At 38.5% G+C, this 21,575-nt stretch overlaps 1 protein-coding gene across 2 annotated transcripts in view; it reads right to left on the reverse strand.

Annotated features, from left to right (window-relative positions):
- Positions 1-21,575, reverse strand: part of tmem132e (transmembrane protein 132E) — a 408,394-nt gene that overhangs the window by 97,067 nt on the left and 289,752 nt on the right. Inside the window, exons 1-2 of one of the 2 annotated variants that reach the window (XM_089129891.1) lie at positions 18,432-19,054; positions 16,652-17,579 (exon numbers count right to left, since the gene is read on the reverse strand). In XM_089129891.1, the coding sequence (XP_088986017.1) occupies positions 16,652-17,579; positions 18,432-18,501 (998 nt within the window). In that variant the 5' untranslated portion in view covers positions 18,502-19,054. Of the gene's footprint in view, positions 1-16,651; positions 17,580-18,431; positions 19,055-21,575 lie in introns of those variants that run through there. The other variant, XM_089129892.1, reaches the window with a different exon arrangement.

The raw sequence follows: 21,575 nt of genomic DNA on the forward strand, positions 1-21,575 counted from the left end.
ACCCTCATGCTCCGGCAAAGCTGGATAGTGGATACCGCATGAGTGTGTGAGATATTCAGCACTTGTTTCATAACAACAGCATTTCTTGATTTGCAACTGAGGGTGTGTGGATCGTTTAGCTTGTTATTAATACACCCATGTGATGTAGAGTCAGTTTGAAAGCTTGTTTGCTTCAGATTTAGGCTACGTCTACATCAATCCGGGTACATTTGAAAATGGCGTTTTCGTTTAAAAACGCTCTCCGTCCACACTAGCGTTTTCAAAGGTTTTCCAGAAGTTTCTCATCCACAACCAAACGTCTGTGGTTTTATAAATGAAAGGCCTTAGGCATCACTGTCTTCTGCTGAATATGAATTTGAAACGCAAAGAATACACTAATGTATAGGGGTGTAACAATATATCGTGCCACAATATATCGCAAAAATAATCACACAAATACAAAAAATACGTATCGTGGATAGTGACAATATGTATCGTGGATAGTTCCCCCAAAATAAAAATTACTTGTGAGAGAAAAAAAAATCAGGTTTTCAGAGTTTACATTAAACTACTATAGATAATATTGGTTATAATGTAGAATAATGCAATGTGGGAACATTTGTAGGTGCTGATAATGCCAAATGTCTGATGTTACCAGTAAAAAGTGGCCGACATTATTTTAAATATGTCTAGTCAATGAAAGCGTGCAAGCATATTCATCTAAAGTAATTTCAGCGTCAGAATCATGAATATTGTTATTCTGGTGTCACCATTGTCCTTGGGTTACAAGCACAGAGTCCAAGCCTATTCATTTAAACCCACAATGTGATATCAAATTTAGCATTTTAATCAACAGTCCATTTTTGGTTAGCCTTATGTCTCGCAATAATATCGTATCGTGAGTTCCGTATCGTGATATGTATTGAATCGTGACATGAGAGTATCGTTACACCCCTGTAATATATGTGCTTTTCGACATGCTTTTATTTCTGCATGTGTAAAAGTGTGTGCTTGCGTTTACTAACTAAACACTGGAACAAACATTTCACTTCCATTTCGAAGACATTTGAGGATGAGCTCAATTGAAAAATATTTGAAAAAAAAATTTAAACAGTTAAATTGAAATATTATACATTAGGTTAGTCAGAGCGGCATTGTACACGGTGACACATCTACAAATGTCATTATGCCTTAAAATATTTGTTATTGTAATTCAAAAATAGTCTTTCAGGGTTTGAGTTTAGGTTAGTCAGTAATATTGGGAACACTTTACAATAAGGTTCATTAGTTAACATTAGTTAATCTATGAACTAACAATGAGCAATACATTTGTTACAGTATTTATTAATCTTTGTTTATAAAAATACAGCTGTTCATTGTTTGTTCATGTTAGTTCATATTGCATTCACTTAACACACCCCTTGACACAGCACGTTGATCCTGGGAAATTGCCAGGAAATTGCCAGAACGCCTTCTGTGTGAACGCAAACACGACCCGGGATTGATACCGGCATCGATGCCGGGTTGGGGACCTAGTAACATTACCGGAATCAATCCCGGAACGTGCGCTGTGTGAACAAAAGCCATGACCAAGGGGTGTGTCATAGTGATGACACTCGCACCATCGCACGACTCTTTTGCTCTTAGAAGACTTTTTGTGTTCGTCATCAACAAAGAAAAGACAGACAAATGTCTTCAAACTGGAATGAAGCAGAGACCAGGAGATCCTCACTACCCAAAGTTCGCCAGCTTTGTGGAACGGTATGCACATGTACATGTTTTCGACGCGCGCGTTACACGTCTCATCCTGATGTCATGTGTCTTTCCGGGATGTTTACGGTTGTGTGTGAACACACTCGCAGATCCCGGCAAATCGCTGGCAGTGTGAATGAACCGAAATCAAACAATCCCGGGGAAAATCCCGGGTCACATTATCTGTGTATTTTCCAGAATCTCTCTGTGAAAGGGACTTTTTAACAACGTTTGATTTTAGATTAATTGTTGAAAACATAAACTAATGAACTCTTTTGTAAAGTTTTATCATAATATTATATTATTTTGTATTTAAAAAAAAATATATTTTTTGTATAAATCTGCCCCAAACGCAGCCAGATAACTCGGGACACATCTGTACTCCAACATATCAGAGTGTATGAGGGGACATGCAGTGGCTCCCAGAGCTCGGTGTCAGGCCTGACTCTTGTTAATACAGCTGCACATAAGACTACCTTATCTCTGGGCCCCAGGCGAACCACCCTGAGGATTGTGTGTGTGTGTGTGTGTGTGTGTGAGGACACAGAGGGAGTGAGGACCTGTCTAAGTTGTTCAGACTACAGGACAGTATGTCAGTGTCAATGTAATTACTGTAATGTACTCCAATTACTTCCCTTTTAGTCTCATTCACTGTCTACAGTTTAAACTGATACTCACAACACCAATAGACAATGCAACAGCACATGGTATCATCACTGTAATCTCATCCAAATCAGAAACCTTCATTACTGTATCACATATAGCAATCAAATGTACAATCATGTCTCTCCAGCGGTGCAAATAGCCTGACTTCACTCGGGGGATTTTAGTTGGAGTCATTTTTTTTTTGGCACTTTTGGATGACTAGAAACAGAAACACTTTAGAAATACATAGTGCTACATTTAAATGCATGACTATTCCGTTGATGGGATATTGATTAATATCTAACCAATGACCTTAAGACTGTACTACCCACTGAAAAGTCTGTCTTGTTTTCATTCACATCAAACGGTGTCCTGATCGAAGTCTATTAGTAGAAATAAGCATAATTAAATATGTTACATTATATACTAAACAAACAGAAAAAGGAGGGCGATGTAGAGAGCATTGATTGATTAGCATCCTAATTCCGCGGAGTTCGCGGGAACAGCTTTCGCGTGGGCCTGCGATGAGTCATAATGAATTTAATCATGGAAACAAAAATATACCCTGCAGTGCTACAATTACAAGCTGATATGGCTTGGTGTAAAGTAACACCATGCGGTAATTCAAGGAAAAAAACAAACAAACAAAGTGATCTTTTCTTAAGCGAACACCTACCACGGGCTTTCTAATAAACATGCCCTTTCGACAAGCACTGCAGCAGAATGCACAAAATATGTGACCTTTCAGTCTTTGATAATTGAATAATACGGACCAGTTCAGAGACATGTATGGATATCCAGCCATCTCAGCTCAATGACATCCATCAATAGTGGGCAGCGGGGAGGATTTATCACACAGGCGTTTCTAACACGCCGATATGGGGGCCAAGTTCAAGAGAGACATCAGCACAGGCTTGTAACAGGAGATCTCAATATATTTGCATTTGTATTTATACTCTGTGCCAACACTTGGAGGGAAAATGCATTTATAATGTCAAGCTAGCATGCAGACACCCCCATCTGATCTAAGCATATACCCCACACACACACACACCAAGGCACGCCAACACCGATGCAGAGTGTACTGCATATTAGTCTAATATACATAAAAGATCTATCTGCTGGAATACATAATGATTTGGACACTTAGCCAATGGGCAATCCTTCTTGGCACTGCGAAGCATAGCATGAGTACACTGGAATCAATTCCAGTGTCTGCAGCAGCCTTTCTCACCCTGTCATTTCATGCTATTGTTTGTGTCAACAGAACAGTGCCATGGAATAGAGGAGAAATTATAAGCACAATTTGATGTCATTTGTGTGACAGCAAAATGAGTTTGAATAGGTGATAAAATGTTGAAGAATTTTTGTAACAGCACCCAAAGATTTGCAGCTCGGGTTCTGCTGAGATACTGAAGAAAAACAATTGTTGTAAAGACATGGGAGGCAGAGTGCTTTTTCACTTTTGGTGCGAGAGCTTGCGAGAAAGGGGGGTTTTTAGGGGCTTAGTAGGCTTCTTTAGAGATTTTATTGATCTGTACAAAAAACGCAAGATCAAAAACATGAAAATGAAATAGCTTCAGGGAGCCTAAGAAACGAGTCGATAGAAAATGCTCAGGCATAAATGGTTGAAACTGCCTATTGTACTCAGAGTCCCTCTCACTGCGGTAATAGTAGATGATGTTGAGCAACTACCAGTAGTGTGTGTGTGTGTGGGGGGGACAGTATCCTCCCTTCTCTGCTGGGAGCTGACAACTTCAGTGTGATAGAAAGTCTTAAAATGTGGATACAAATGAAACATACACTTTGGTAAACCACTAATGCAGAAGTTTGTTTTTCCCAGATGGTTGCACAGACAAATTTTCTTTTTCTTTTTTTTTTCATTTTCAAAAACTGTTTGACTAGTCTGTCAAAGTCAGGCTTAAAGGGATAGTTTCACCTCTGGAAAGATGAATGTGTATTTAAAATGGGTCATTTATATAGAAGAAATGTGAAATTAATTTAGAATTTGGAGCTTTTTAGACTGAGAAAAGACAGAAAATGTATTTTTGGCTTATGTGGATGAAAGACAACAACTCCCAGAATGCACTTGCTTCACTGCCCTAGGAGGCCACGCCTACCGGTAACAGAGCGCAGTAGGTAAACAACAAGTCTAGGCTACTAGTGAATCTCCATGATGAGTCTGCCTGGAAATGTGTTTTGAGATCGCCCAAAATGTCCGGGATTCGGCTTTTCCATTCATTATGTTTACTGTGGCGGGCAGGACGAGTGAGGGCCGTGGGAGAATGGCGAGAGGCCGGTGGCGTGATTACTGATGAGTGACACCTGTGAGACGCACCGGTCTCGTAGGGAATTTTGTTAGCAATGTTAAAACACATCAACCGATCACTTGTTTAGCATTCATGTAAACACTACATTCAGATTCACGAATCGGAATGAATTCAGTTAGACTGAAACAAAAGGTGTGCATGTAAACAATGAATGGCGACTGCAGAAAGCAAAAGCTTGAATCCCGGACATCGACGGCCGAACATGTCCTGGAAAAAGAGGATGGTAACCCCTACTACTCAGCTTTCTCTACAGAACAAGAGCCTGCTAGCTTAGCTTCCAAAAAAAAAAAAAGATGGCTGACAGTGTGTTTACATTCTGTGAGTGATATCCCACCCTCTATGGGCGGGTTGAGAACATGCGGGACAGCCGCTACTACTGACTGTAGTTTTTAGTCTCTGGCCAAAAAATCCTCTGATGACGCAAAATGGCGATTTTTGCGTCATCAGAGGATTTTTTCCAGACAAAAAAAATCATATATCTCTCATCATGGAATGCGATTGGAATGACTAGATATTGCTAGTGGAAATTTGCGATAGTAAATGTGACTGCACATTTACACCATGCGCTAATGCAATACTGTCCACACTAGATGTGATGCAAAATCAATAAAAAAAATCACAGCCAATCAGAAGATCATGTGGGCGGAGTCCCTCTGCAAGCCCACAGCACTCGCAATAAAACATAATCAAATCCATGAATATTACAACATTTTTAAATGATTAAATATACATACTGAGTGCCAACCTTTGTCATAAAATATTCTTGTTTGTTCAACTTAAGTTGGCAGTTTAAATTAAAATCTTAATTTCAAGATCTCAGGTGAATTATACAGTATTTGTCTTTGAAGGACACACAACATGATATTCAAACTAACATTAAATTGTTAAAACATTAAATAAAGCACATAACCAGCACTTGAGATTATAATTTTCACACTTTGTATGTTTTTGTTCCAGCCACAACATCACAGAGATAGAAACCGTTTCTAAAACAGATTTGTCACGTATCGCTGTCACGACTGGTTAGATGAAAAACTCGGATCACCATGGAAAGATATCACATCTGGTTAGGACACTGTGTTAGGGCCTGTCCCAAATGACACCTTGAGTTCTTGTGGTCACACTTTGTTGCATTAATGCAGCAGTGGAAGTCCTCTGTGGAGCCAGCATCAGCAAAAAGATACATCAAGGGCACATCAGTTGGGTGCTTAAGAGCACCCTACTGAAACCTAAAATATCAAATAGGACATCCTACAGTCTTGTGGATTTCAAGGACACAATGCAAAACCCCTAGTCCGATCATGCCAAACAGAGTTTAGATTGTGTTTACATTTCTGTCAAATGATAATATTTAATCACGATTAATCACATTAATGTCATAGTTAACTCACGATTAATCGCAATTAATCTATTCTAATTGTCACTTGATTTCTTTTTGTCCCATTATTTTTTCAAATTTTAATGCTCTTATCAACATGAAAAAGTGGATCGGCTTGCTTAATGAAAATGTTTTTTTTTTTTTATTGAAAACAACATTGACAATACTGTGTTAAATTTCACACTAAAACATTTTCACTTGGAGCAAATAATCTCACACACAATGTAACACTGTCAATCAATAAAAGGGTGAAATAAATATTGACAGGGTCTTGATATTGACGAGGGGAGAAGAATTCGCATCAGCTGTGTGTGTGTGCTTGGCCATCAAGTGGTATTTCAGAATGGACAATAAAAAACGACAAAACACACAGATCACTTTTGTCTTGTCAATAGAACCATTTGGCAACTTTTTAAAAGTAAACTTTCAATTCAGAATCTTATTGGCATCCATTTTGGCGTCTCGCACTCGTCATCCACTCAAAACGTAACATTAACCTACTATTTGGCCGGCTCGCAACAAGTGTGTTTCCCGTCAAGCTAGATCCAGTGCTTTCAGACAGGACGGGGAATGTGCGGTGCTACACCAGTTTTCAAAACTTTTTGGATGCCAAACGTTTTTATTGGCCGTGCTGTTAATCGTCAAAGCGACAAAAGTTTAACTATTTTTAATTTTGACCGCGGTGTGCACGCCGTTGCGCTTGCGCTTTGGTCGACGAAGCAACAAAACGTTGTTGCGTGGTGAAAGCCATTGAAATGAATGGGTTTCATAGCACAGCGCAAGACATCCTGTTGCAAAAGCATGTGAAAAACTACAACGTTTGCGAAGTTAAAAAATGAATCGCGTTAAAATGGGTTTGCGTTAATACCGTTAATAACGTGTTTAACTGACAGCCCTAGCTTACACTATTTTGGGAAGTCAGCCTTAGTTATAGTTGCCTCCAGATGATAAACTGGGAAAAGATAAAGTTGTATAACCTAGGAAAATGTGCACCCTTTAACCAAAGAAGCTCATTAATCATTAATTAATCGTCTATGAACAAAAAACGTCGATGAACGTCTGAAAATAAATCGATCAAGCTACCCAGCAACAATTTCTAATGTGTAGCCACGGTGTGCACGCCGCTGCGCTTGCACTTTGGCCGACGAAGCAACAAAACGTTGTTGCGTGGCGCAAGCCATTGAAATGAATAGGTTTCATAGTGCAGTGCATGCTGCGTCCTGTTGCAAAAGCATTTGAAAAAACTACAAAGTTTGCGAAGTTAATCTCGCAATAAAAAAATTAATCGCGTTAAAATGGATGTGCGTTAACGCCGTTAATAGCGCATTTAACTGACAGCCCTAGTTTACACTATTTTGGGAAGTCAACCTTATCAACAAAAAACGTCGACGAACGTCTGAAAATAAATCGATCGAGCTACCCAGCAACAATTTCTGATGTGTAGCCTAATTGTTCAATTTCAGACAGCTAATCTTTCTCTCAAAATCGTTCAATACTGTTTATGCATCAGTAAGTCAAGCCAGTAACTAAAATACCAACTTCACATCATTTCTTTTAATAGAATGAAAGTAATCTTATTTAAATTGTGAACAAATTATATAAAGAAAGCGATCAAAAACAATCGTTCCACACAGCGCGAGTTCATCTGGACAACTCGTTATGAAATCAATGATGCATGTTACACTGCACAACAAAGCTCTTACTGTATGTACATCATCGTGTTTGCATTGGTGAAAGCATTAGAGAGAGTGCAGAAACTGCGTTGCAATGATAAGAACTTCATTCTCACGACCGACAGGCTGTCCTCTGCTTGCTCAATGCTCATCACGGCAACATTTTCACATGGCACCCTTTATCGTTAATATTCACGCGAACCCAAGGCGTCATAAATCCTTTAGCGTAATATCAGACTACCCTACCCTACCCCACACCTAAACCTAACCATCACAGCGTGTGTTATATTAACGATAAAGGGTGCCATATGCGTAGTATAGCGCCGTTTTGTCATATAGCGTTCTATATGACGCTAAAGGATGAAAATGCGTTGACATTTTATGTGATGGGAATAGATATAAATACCTTAAAAACTTCTCACGATTCGTTTGATTTTGATATCTGTAATAGTAAAAACGCATAATAGCTGTAGTAAAAGTATTCGAGAGAGTTTCAAATATAATACGTAGCTATTTCATATGCAAGCATGTCAGCCAATCACAGCAGTGGGCGGTTACACTGAATCCCAGAGTAGACACGCCCCTTCAAACAGAGCGCTCAAATCAGCTAAAATCAGGCTAGGAAAAATGCCTTATGACTATTGTTGATCTAAAAACATACACGCATTATAAGGGCAACCCATGAAACATTATAAAATAATAAAATAACACCAAGTCAGGCGACCTTTAAGAAGGTTTTTAGTCAGAATAACAGCTTGATTGCAGTACATAAGCACATGCTGAAATTCACTGCAGGACTGAAGTGTTTCTTTATAGCTATAATGATTTTACTCTCTGGCCAGTTCCTTGGTAAGCTAATGCTTTCAGCAATCTTTAGTTAGGTCACTCTTTAAAGACCTCATGAAATTACTCAAAGAGTGCAATTCTTTCCTGTTTTCCCATATTTCCTGTTTGAACAGGACGTTGGTGTAAATGAGAAAGTCTTTCCTTCTTCCTGTTAGAAAAACTGAATTTTAAGCATGTACATCTGCTGCAAATTAATTGTATTATATTTTTTCCCCGCCCAAGAGTGACCCCTTTGTGATTGTGATGCACAACATTCTGAGGCATTACACCAGAAAAATGAGGATAAGCTTTGTTTTTAGCAGTGAAGAATTTGCTGTTGGTCACATTCAGTGAGTAAATTACCGCGTAAAGTATGGAATATAATATACACACACAGTATTACCGCGTAAAGTGTGGAAGCTTGTTTCTGACTTTATAACATGTAATTGCAAGTTATAAAGTCCGAATTATGAGATATAAAATCGCAGTTCCTCGCAACTCGCAATTGCAAATTTATATCTCACAATTGTTAAAAACAACTTAGAATTGCGACATATAAACTCGCAATTGTGAAAAATAAATTCCGAAATTCTGACTTCATTTCCTCGCAATTGCAAGTTTATATCCCACAAATTCCAACTTGCACTTGCAAGTTTATATAATACCATTCTGACTTTTTATAACTCGGAATTGCAAAAAGGCAGAATTGCGAAATGTAAATTTGTAATAGTGAGAAAAAAAAAGCCAGAATTGTGAGATAAAAAGTCGCAATTATTTTTTAAATTGTTTTATTCCGTGAGGAAAACCAGCTTTCATAGTAAAGTGCACTACTAAAAAAACTAAAACATATTAAAAAAAAACCCTGGATGAAGCTAATATTCATGTCTCTGGTTATCTATTTGAAACTGTACCAGGGAAAAGAGAAACTGTATCTCTGTTCTAACTATGAGGCTTTTACATATGTCAATTTACAAATCTGTTTCTGCATATCACAACAGTAAAACATATGTTAGTTGGTGTCGTGATTCGCGTTTAGCTTCTATCTTGGTCAGGCTTAACCAAGCGAGGAAGAAAATGTCGTAAATGTAGCCCAATAAGATTTCAATTGACTTTGACAGAATGGTGCTGCATGACCAATTTGCTGTAATGATATAATCCTTGGCGGCACAGACGGCCGTGTTTTATGAGCAAAAGAACTTGGCAAGTAAACTGTTCTGTTTTGCCAATACTGCTATTGCAAACATAAAATTAAGTGGCATCCTCAGGTGACAGCAGTTGCGTTGTACAAGTTCTATTTGAGCAAAGCTCTCAATTTATTTCTCTACAGACTACATTAGAATAACAAACATCAAGGTCTTGAAAATTCTTGCTTAGGTTAACAAACCTTTAAGCTCACTGAGCAGTTTTATGTGTGAAATAACTGGAAATCAAAAGGACTTGGTATGATATAAAGAAAAGTTAAGTAAACATGTGCCTGACCTTGTGTGTCTGCATTTACTCATGCAAAATGAAAGGATAATGACTGCGGTTGAATGAAATCTGTCTGTTTTAGTGCTTTGATTTATCTTCTGAAGGCACGGTAGGAGAGCAGGAGACCTTTCTCCTTCGGGAATAACAAATGTTGTGTGGCGATTAGCAGTTCCTAAATGTTACAGCCACATTAAAAAAAAGTTCAATATCTTTAACCAATGCAAAAAAAGACCTTGCACTTAATTTATTTCTTCATTATTTTTTCCAATAGTACGGTAGATTTGACGTTCTGTCTGTTACAAGCTAAATGAGGCACGCTGTACCAAGACATCCTCTCTCTCTCATGTGTGCAAGTCTGATTCTTTTTAGTGAATCGGTTTGTTTGGATAAAAAAGAAAATATTCACCAATGAGTATGTAGCATGCCATTTTCAAAGTCGCAATGAAACAGAATATTTTCTTCCATGTTATGACATACATCTGAATGATTATCGAAATAAGGCGGGGACTTATTTCTATCTGCCGCGTATGTGAGCTTGCAGGTGTTTGTAAAGGGGCGGAGTTTAAGCAAACTAAATGATTGGAGAAGACCACAAAGAAGTCTGTTAATTAAATGTTAAATGGACTGCATTTATATAGCACTTTCACAGACCCAATGGCCACCAAAGCACTTTACAGCTTTATGACGTTTAACAAACATTACAAGAAAGGACAACAGAAATCGAGGAAATCCACAACATACAGCCATAACAAAACGTCCAATAACTAGCAAGTTGAACATATAGACCTATAACATGAAGATGAGAGGGTGAAGATGATTTTTATTTGAATTCCAACTGAAATGCATTATATTTGAGTTTTTTAGTTGTATTTTAGTTAAAATTATGTGACCAAATTTAAGGCTTCCATTCTAATTCATTCATTTATTACAATTTAACTAATCATACAGCAAATAAATGTATTCCCTCACTGTTTTTGAGCCACATAAAAGGTATAAACTAAATAAAGAATTAAATACTAGAATATATTGCTTGTTTAAATCAGCGCAGTCTCATCCCAAGACGTCATATAACTGACGTCTTTTGACCATACGTCAACATCCGCCTTTTTAGGGTACCCTTAAACGTCGGTTAGATGACGTTATCGGATCCTAACCCTACCCCAGGCCTAAACCTACCCCGTCACCTAACCGACGTTAAAGGTAAAGCGTCAGTTGTATGACGGCCCGGGATCGTCATCTAACCGACGTTTAAGGGTACCCTAAAAATGTTGACGTATGGTCAAAAAACGTCCCAAGACGTCAGTTATATGACTTCTTGGGATGAGACTGTGTTATTTAAATAGCTTCAATATAGTGGCTAACAGCTTGTAATGTAGTTAACATTAGTTGCCATTAGTTGTTGCTTAACTGCTTTAAATTACGTGTGGAAGACTCACTTGCCCGACACTCATTATCTGTTGCTAAATGTTTTCCTCACAAGGCACAAACAAAACTACAAGGTGAGGTAAATATTCGCACAGGTGGTGTGTTTAATTAAACAATTTTATGGTAGAAGTAAAAAGCAAAGTGATGCTATAAAGATGAGAACACGGGGTCGATCAGCATTGGCCAATGTCGGCGAGGCTTGGAATGGGGCATTATGAGAGCGAGTGTGATGTGGCCGGATGTGGCTGACCAGCAGAGCATAGGAGCATTGAGGTGACGCCCTGTTGAGTCACCCAATCAGACTTGAGACTATAGGGCTCACTGAACATGAGCTATTGTTCACAGGGCGACAAGACACAACCTTCAGGCAATGTAGAATGTTTTTTTTTTTCTCTCAGAGTAATTGGAGTGTATATGTGCTTTTATAACCTTCGCCCTCTTCAACAAACATCATGACAACTCAGGGATTGTTCTGCATCTTGCAGCCGTTCTGTTGTCTAATGACAGGCATGTGTATACCTTGAAAAGTTACTGTCGTCCTCTCTTAGATCATCATTTATCTTGTCATACATGGATGCGGTCGCTGTCCTCTCATTAGGTTGCTGTGATACACAAATGTTAACATCTCCATTATTTCTGACATATTCAGACAACAGACGCCAATTCTTGAAAATAATTTATGACGTCTCTTAAAGGTGAGATAACAGTGACAAAGTATGTGATACTGAAGACTGAAGTAACAATGCTGTTGGGAATAAATAACATTTTAAAATATATTACAGGAGAAACCAAAAATTGCAGCCTGGCTGAGATTAAAAGACTACTCCAAACTTTTAACTGTTACTGTTTCAAATATGACACAGTATGCAAATGATGACTGATTTGGGCGATTAACTTTGAACCATTTAGTTGGTATGAAGTGTTGAAAACAGCATATTTTTCCATTATTTCCTCACTGTTTCCTGACCAAATCTCAATGTTATATGTGGATGCAATTTGTTTTCATGGGTGGACAAAAAAGGTCCCAAACTATTAAAATGGGTATATGCAAATACTGATCAGAAATTGATTTACACGTTTTCTGAATAAAAAGTGCAATCTCACCACCACAAAGCTACAGTTGCGTTAAGGTGTATGGTTTTTATCATGTTGCTATGCAGTTTCATTTTGACAGCAAATTTTGATTAGTCATAGTCTTTTGACTAAAATGCCATTTAGTTTCAATCACATTTTAGTCATCTGAATTGTTATAGTTTTAGTCTAGTTTTAGTCGACGAAATAGAATAAGATTTTAGTCGACTAAATCTACAGTAGACTAAAATATAATGGGTTTAGTTAAATTGTAATGCATTCATTTAGAATTTCTCTAAAATGTCCAAAACCATTTACTCCCAGAGAAAACATCAATTATCCAATTAATATGAATGATTTTTAAGTTTGAACATGTAATACAGATACAGATTTAGCTACTGTGACTCAAAAAAATATCTTACAATTAAATAAAACCACTTTTCCTAAAGTAAATCACAGTCATCTTTTCAATGAATGATATATGCATTCTTTATAACTACTTGCATACATCATTCTTTATTCTTTTAAGCACACATATTTATTTGTATGAATTAAATACAATTAATCCTTATTTAAGCTATTAACAAACAGTGAATGCTTTTTTCTTTTTTCAGTTGTTGCTTAAATATTAAGGACACCGACCACATTAGGTTTATTGCCACTGTCACTTTAAGACATCAGATCATCTCCAATGACATGCGGATGCACTCTCAACTGTTTAAGACATAACCGACATAGTTTACATGAATACTATCCATAACGGACATTAAGACATAATGTTGTGTATATTTGTCCATTCAAATACGAAAAAGCGCTCAATTCAGTCCTTGAGCGCTGTCTATTGTGCATGCACGCTTCAGGTCGGGTGTGTGCCCACAGAAAACCGTACCGAATAAAGCTCTTTTTTGCATCATCACTTGTATTCATATCCATATGTCTGCTCTACTCATTCTTCCAGATGTTTACATTTTTTTTTTTACGTTTAATGAGACCACGGGGTAGATCAGCACGTTACTGTGCAAATGTGCACATCTAACACACACGCAGGACATCAGTTCTGTCTGAATCGCTTCCCAGATCGACATTATCTAACATTTTTGTCTAGTTTTTATTCGTTGACGAAAATGTCAATAGATTTTCGTCATAGTTTTTGTCATTCAAAACGTCTCAGGTTACGAATGTAACCTATGTTCCCTGAGAACAGGGAACGAGACACTGCGTCTAGTGCTTGACGCAATTCGAAGTTCCCTTCGAAAGAGAACGTCTCAGGTTGCGAATGTAACCTATGTTCCCTGAGAACAGGGAACGAGACACTGCATCTCCATAGCGCTTGACACAGTTCGAAGTTTCCTTCGAAAGGGAACTAAAGGCTAAAAGATTTTATTTAGTTATCGTCTCGTTTTCGTCTGTGAAAAAATGTCGTTGATGAAAATTAACAATGGCTGCTATGGTGCTACTTGGTGATTACAAAGGAGTTTAGGGTGGTTGCTTACTGGTCCAAGTCAATGGGGCTCACCTCCAAGTTTCTAAGTTATTCTGGTCCCTAAATATGGCCCCTTTTCATATATATATATATATATATATATATATATATAAACAAAATAATAGCAACAGTTCTTCAGAACATGATTCGTACCCATTGTTTCACAGCAATATTAATAACCACTAACTAAAGAACTAGAGAACTGAAAAATCTAATGGGACAGGTCAACTAGTTGCACAACTTCTGTCTAGTTGCACAATTTAACAGCTCAGCTTTCAGCTTGAAAACATTTTATTTAGAACAGTTTTGTGACCTTGTTGGTAGGCAAATGATTGAATGGTGCCACTGGCTTTTGCCTCACAACAGCTGTTTGCCTGAATTGCTGGAAACCAATTGTACACGTATTAATGTAGCCAATTTAATTTAAAAGACATTTAAATGCTAATAAGATACTCGCAGCAATCTTGTATTGCCTCAACAGCTCTGAAGTAGCCCCCTGGCAGACCCAAATATTGTGATTTGTTTCAGTTGTTACTTGTACAACACACGGTTTTTCATGATCATTTTCCAATGGCGAGGCAATAATTCTTACTCTACTGATGACTAGCGGGTTAACACTGTTGATTCAAAAGGTAATATTTCCCCATGATTAATCTCTATAAATAACAAATGAGAACAGTAGAATGTCTTATAATGTGCGGAAAACGAAAGAAAACTGATGGTGGGAAGGAATGTGAAGTCGGGGGCGACTTCATCTGAGCTTAATTCATATTTAAAGACTTCCTTTATTACATCTTTAATAGCCTTTTTTTGTTGGTATCCCTCAACGTTTGGCTCCCAGCACAGTTTAATTCACCTCCCATCGAGTTGACTGGCTCAGAGCTTTCAACTTCTGACTTTCATCTCCTTTCTTTCGGCCTGAGCTTTTATTGCTCTTCAGCTTTTCCTCAGAGAATTAATGCCACCATATTGGACCAAACAAAACTCCAACACAAGTGCATAAAAGTATGACTTCAGAGAGATTTACAGTTTGGATTTTAATATCATAGTAAACTGAAAAACTACTTTAATTGAACTTTAATTGAAGATATTAGATTAGAAAAAAAGCTATTAAATCATTCCCTCGTGACAAGGAATAGAAATTGGGCAACTGCTTCTTTACAATATCAATCAGGTTGATGTCACAGTATGAAGATAACTCTCCCAAGATTTCATTTCCAAACTAGGGATAATTCTCATATGCCATATTATTAAGAGGATTAGGTTCAGAAAATGAATCATGATGCTTGTAGTGACAACAAGCAGCACTGTAACTCTCACTATATGGACAAATCACTGCGGATGAAATGCCCACATCTGCTCTGTAATCTTAGCAGGTTTCTTTGAAAGGCTGCATGACATATTTTATGAATTTATATGACCTGTATTTTAAAGATGCACTCTATAATTTATTATATTTCATTAAAAAGAGAGTAATGAACAGCACCGTTGAAAATTCTGTTTAAATCATGTAGACTCACATCATCGGTAGCCTAATAAAAGCTGTTTTCTGTTTTTACATTAGCCTCATTGAGACACCCATGTTGAGAACATTTGACCATACAAATGCAGCTTGCTTTGTCTCAGTAACGTTCCTATTATCAGGAATTTTCTGTGTCAGTATACTAAGACAAATACCATAAAAATGACAGTTCACCTTAAACAAACTATCATGAGAGCTAGTGCATAGTACTTTAACACAGCACTGACATGCATTTATCATTCTTGTTCTCAAATATAGTGAAGTTCTAGAAAGTTTAACAATAATACAGTATACCGATTGCAACCTCTTTTGGCCCATAATGACTGTCAAACTCTACTACAAATCACTCTGTAGACACTCTGTAAAATAATTCAGACTATGTCAGATAAAACTTAATGAACTAAGGCTACAGCAGAGCTCTGTCTGCTCCTGTTTGGGTTAATGAGTTATCGAAGCCTAATTAATTCACGGCTAATTTCTACATTGAAGTCTGTGAGTTTCCATTACAATTAGAAGGACTCTGTTTATGAAGTCATGCCTCAAAGAGCAGCTAATATCCTACCTTCCATTCCTCTTATCTGAGGAAAAAAAGGCAAATTTTCCTCTGCCTTCAAGGATTTAAATAATATTTTTACAACACAAGAGCCCTAACCCTCCAATTCTATTGACAAAGAGAAATAAAATTAAAACACACAGGCCAGATGAGAAATGTGCCTCTTATCCCCATGGCTCTAATTCAACAAGAACTGGGTCAAGCTCGTGAGAAATTTAATTTGAACAGATGTCAATTAATACCCATTATGTCTTTACTTTGAAAAGCAGAATCCTTCTCACAATCTCTTAAAGCCAGGCACTTCACTAGAGATTTAGTTAGATCCTCTGTGATTTGTGTCTCATCTTTTGGAAATCAGTTTTACCTTGTAAGGAATGTTAGTTAATTAGGTTTTTTTTTTTTTTTTAGCTCTCTGGAACATTCAGACGTTGAACGACACAGGAATAGAGCTTGACTTGGTATTTTGCTAAGAATGTGATTAGTATTGAGCAGAATACTTGACAGACCACCCCCAAAACGCATATATCATTAAGAAATGGACTTACTTGAGTGTAAACTGCTCCACAGTTGAATTTGGGACCAAAAGCAGGTAGATGTTGAGGATCTCTCCTGGCTTTAATGGCCTCTCTGGTAACCTCAGGAAGAGGTTCGTGTCAAGCTGTTTGTCCACCACCAATTGTTCCTGACTGGGCTGATACAAACTGATGCTCCCAATACGCAGAAGGGGTTGTTGGGATGAGCTCTCCCCTCTGGATGCCCCTCCCCGGCGTGGGTAGCTCTCCCCACACTCATCATTGCTGTCTGGATCATGTAGGGTATAGTAAAGCTCCACTTGAAGGGTCTCCCCACTTAACTCAAGCCCATCTGTTCCTGAAGACTTTCTGCGACCCAGTGGTGCAACGTTAACATTGAACCACGTGGAAGGGAGATCCAGTTGGGCCAAGCATTGAGCCAGATTCCCTTGAAGCCTGCAGGAAGTTTTGATCTCCCGCACATCTCTAAAAGCATGCAGCCTCACACATGGAAGCTTGTCCTGAATCTTAAAGTCATCCCAGTCTCGTCCTGCAATATAGAACAGCACCTGAACCAATGGGTTACTAGCAAACACTCTAGACTGTACAATAAAGGCCCGGACCTTCCAGTTGACCGTCAGCCTTCCAGGAATATCCAAAGGGCTTGACGGCTGTAGTAGATCTTTGGACAATGTCTGGTCTTGGGTGAAAGGCCCAAGTGAGATGTTGATTGCAGGCAGTTCCTTAGTCTGGAAGACCACAAAGCTTTCAGAGCGCTGAAGAGGGTGTCCACGTTGGCTGCCATACGATGTAACTCGGGTCTCCTGGAGAAAGAAGGCCAACTGTGTGTTGGAGATCTTGAAATTAGCAGGGAGGTAAACTTCTGGTGGACTGGAGGTGGTACTAGGAACAGGGACGCTGAAGAGGGCATCGGAACTGGTAGGGGAAACTTTACCAGCAACTGCAAAGACAAAACAAGAAGAAATACTGTTAAATATGCACTGACAATATTTGGTCGAAATTGCTGACACACAGGTTCAAACTTAGTAGAGCAGATTTAAGAATTTAGGAACTCTAGAGTTCATGGAATCCTGCTCATGTTTAACACCGAACCCTCAAGTGGGAACTTAACCTCATACAGCTTTACAGGGGACGACCCTTGAGTTACAGCACTGCAAGTGGGTACTGGATGGAAAACATGGCAAGCAATAACATGTTGGCTTGATAAAAAGCGTATTCACTGCATTGAAAGGAATTCAAGATCTTTTCTGTATCTGCTGTTGGCAGGGAAATATTTTCCATTTTGCAAGAAAGTGAACAATGTTTTTCAAATGAAGGCTTGTTCTCCCTTTCATGCCTCGAGAGCTCAGTTGGCTCTGACAATAGATGCTGATTAACGGCATGCAAGAGAGAGAGAGAGAGGTTTTCAAATGAACTGTTTCGGACGAGTCGGGTGTGGAGAAATTCGAAATAATGAGCAATGATTTCATATAGTGAATACACTGGCTTCAGGGAGAGGATGGAGTTGATTTGGAGTGAGGAGATATATCGAGTAGCATGCAACAGTTTGTCCGATAACATATCGTACACAGAATACATCATTGATCTCTATCTCTTGGGCTCCTAAGATTAACTTCCTAAGACTAGATGCCCAATCGATTGTTGAGAAACTTCAATACGCTGATTATAATCTGCCTGTACTGAAAAGAAACAGAGACACTTGGACTTTGCTAATATTCAAAGCTGACCAAATAAAAAAAAGCTATAGAAAACACTGTTGTAGAGTTACTGTATGAAAAGGGATACAACTTACTTATCATAATAACAAGGCGAAGTGAACAGAAAATCCATGGCAAATCCACTTGAATAACAAATTGTCCCATATTCCAAAAATGCTGCACATTTAAACTGGGTACTTCACAACTTGAATCACTTCACAGGTACACAAAAAGAGTATCCATGCAGCTGAAGCCAAACTGTAGAAAACAAATTGACAGCTGCAGATCAAGCTCGGTTCAAGCTTTGAAAACCTGCTCAAAGTCTCCCAACTTGAAAGCGCACGAGTAGTCTCCTCTCAGTAGTAATCCAACTGTATCCAGAACTTGCTCAAAGATCTGAAAGACACTGATCACTCGTGCCTGTTAAGAGGCTCCAAAGACACCTCTTGCCCTGCAGCATGATCGGAGTGAGTTCCCACTAGCATTCGCCTACTCCATCTATTCTCTGCAGTTCCTGTTTGATCGTGACTCCTCCTAGCAGATCCCGTTCTCCTCTTACAGCCCGAGACAAAGCCTAGACACCGCCCTGTCTCACCACACCTCACCCCAAACTGTAATAAACTCTCAAGCTCTCATTCACAGCCAGTGTAAAAGCACTCCTCCCAGGGCACCAGCGTGGCAGACTACAAACTACCCTATTACATTCATCTTCTCCCACTAGACGTGTCCAGGCAGACTCTGAATGTCTCTGTGTGAGGGAGAGTGTATTTGTTAGGGGGGCTGGGTTTGGGGGAGGGATGCATAGCTTGAGCGCCTTCAGGCAAAGAGTGGGGGATTAGTGGAAAGATCATTGACGAATTAGCTCTCCTCCTTTCCTCATCCAACGGCCTCTGGAAGATACGATTTGAATGGATATGGGGGATGGGGGTGGAAGGTTGTGCGCTACCCTTACAATCACCCAGAGAGTTCTCGAGAGCTCAAAGAAGGAAATAAACTATAACAAGTGGGATGATGCTCAGTGCCAAGCTATCCTACAACTACTACTTCTACAAATAAAATGCCTGCACAAAGAGCAGCAAAATATCATTAAGAAACATTTCTGACCAATGCATCCCTCAGCTGGAATGCCACTTTCTGTGTTGAGACGTCTTTCAAGAGAGGTTCCCTTCTGCTCCATTACATTTCTGATGTTTATCATTGTGCTCATTCAATGGAAAGCCCAAAGATTGGGTTTCACTCACACTCATACTGTAGGTTTGAACAACTTTTGGTGTGGCTGCGGGCAGTAGAAACAGATATGAATACCTCTTAAAGGGATGAGCTAATGCCCCTGAAAGCCAATCCATTACAAACACATTAAGCATCAAAGTGCAAGTTTTCCAGACACAGGCAGTCTAATGTATATGGTTTCAATAGCTTCATCGGATTATGTGCTTCCAGTGCCCCCAGGGATACACAGTATGAGAGGTCACAGATTCGAACACATCACGCCCATCATTGCATAGGCTCTGCACTGTGTCAAAGAGAAGGCACATATGGGACTACAACATGACACCAAAAGGCCACACCGATCCCTCCTCCCAACCCCACTAATAGACCTCTGGGTGTAGTGGAGAGGCGACTGCTGTTGCTGAACTCAGTAACAGGATACACATCTGTTGGTCAATGACTGTGGCTCGATACAATCCTGGGGGCTTTCTATAGCTTTTGAGCTGTAGTCTTATGAGAGATAATGGAATCGTCATGTGTAATACGCCTTTTGAAATGTCAAAGTTGCTTTGTTTAATATGACTTGCAAATGCTGTGATTTTTTTTTTCTCTGTAATCCCACACTTTTTTTTGGACTCGTGGGAAATGCAAGATGCTGGATGGAAAATAAGAAATTCCCAAGCATGTACATTTCCTCTGAAATAATCTGTCTAGTGGGGCAAATGCTTTAGGAAATAATCCATGCAGATTATTCTTAGAAAAAAAATGTGACAACAATCCTCCACCCACATAATGAAAGTGTGCATATCGATTGCAATCTTGAGGTTGCCGTTTGTTTCGGAGTCTCTTAAAGTTTGAAAATGCTATTTAAATATTATTTCCCGGTTTGAATAGAACAGATTGAACAGAGTAGCGTGTTAATTATTGAGCTGTACCTCAATAAAGAGACACAAGAAGTGCTAGTGGAATTGTTCCATTTGAATTATTGCATTCGACTGTACCCAAAGGAAATGTGCATAGAGAAAATTGAAAGAAGACAGTGAGAATACAAGATGTGACATGAGATCAAAGATTGGGATGATGCAATTTGAAAGGTAAATCATTATAAGGCAGACAAAAGGAGAACGCAACATTCCATTTGCAAAAAAACATGCATTTGCATAATTCCATGATTATTAAAGTCACATCTGTTAAACCTAGGTAAGATTTCAATTCATAAATAGAAATAGCGTTTCAAGTTGTGGTACACTCTTAGAAGAAAAGGTTTTATCAGTGCTACGTATTTGGAACCCATAAAAGGTTTTATACAGAACCCTTTTTAAGAGTTCAATAATAAGAACCCTTTAAAGCCACACTGTGTAACTCTTTTAGTTTATTCTTAGCTAAAAACACTTAGTTCTTTCAAAAATATATGTGCTCATTAATGTATATTTGCTTCGTTCAAGTAATACAAAGTCAAAGTATTCTCGGTGAGTGTATAATATGCCATTGAAAATACATACGGGTAAGGTGTTCTAATGTTGGTCGCCATGTTGCCCCTCCATTTTGAAAGTACATTAGCCAAAGAGGGACATACCCGTTAATTCAAGCTTCGCCTTTTCGCGTTTACGTTTGAGTTAACACTCATGGACGAGGTTGAACTGAGCCATGTTAATCTTGGACTACATTGGCCACCGTAGGAGTTAAAACGAAATCGGAATTGAGAGGAACGGAAACTAATATTCACTGGATGGTCATATACCTTTTCACCGCTAGATGGGGGTAAAAATCACACAGTGTAGCTTTAAAGTTCTTTGAAACCAGGAAAAAGGTTCTATGTGGAACCTTTTGGGTTCATTCATTATAATTTTGTTTTGTCCTTTCCGGATTAAATATTTCATTTTATTGACAAACATCAAGACACTAAAAGGTATTTATGAATGCATGTGAATGATCACAAAATTCAAGATATGGGGGTTAGAAAAGTATATATTTTTACCATTTTATGTAGTTAATCAATATCCCCCGAATAGTGCCATTTATTTTTTTTC

Source organism: Pimephales promelas, chromosome 4 (genome assembly GCF_988280905.1).
Source record: "Pimephales promelas chromosome 4, fPimPro1.hap1.1, whole genome shotgun sequence".
Classification (NCBI taxonomy): domain Eukaryota; kingdom Metazoa; phylum Chordata; class Actinopteri; order Cypriniformes; family Leuciscidae; genus Pimephales; species Pimephales promelas.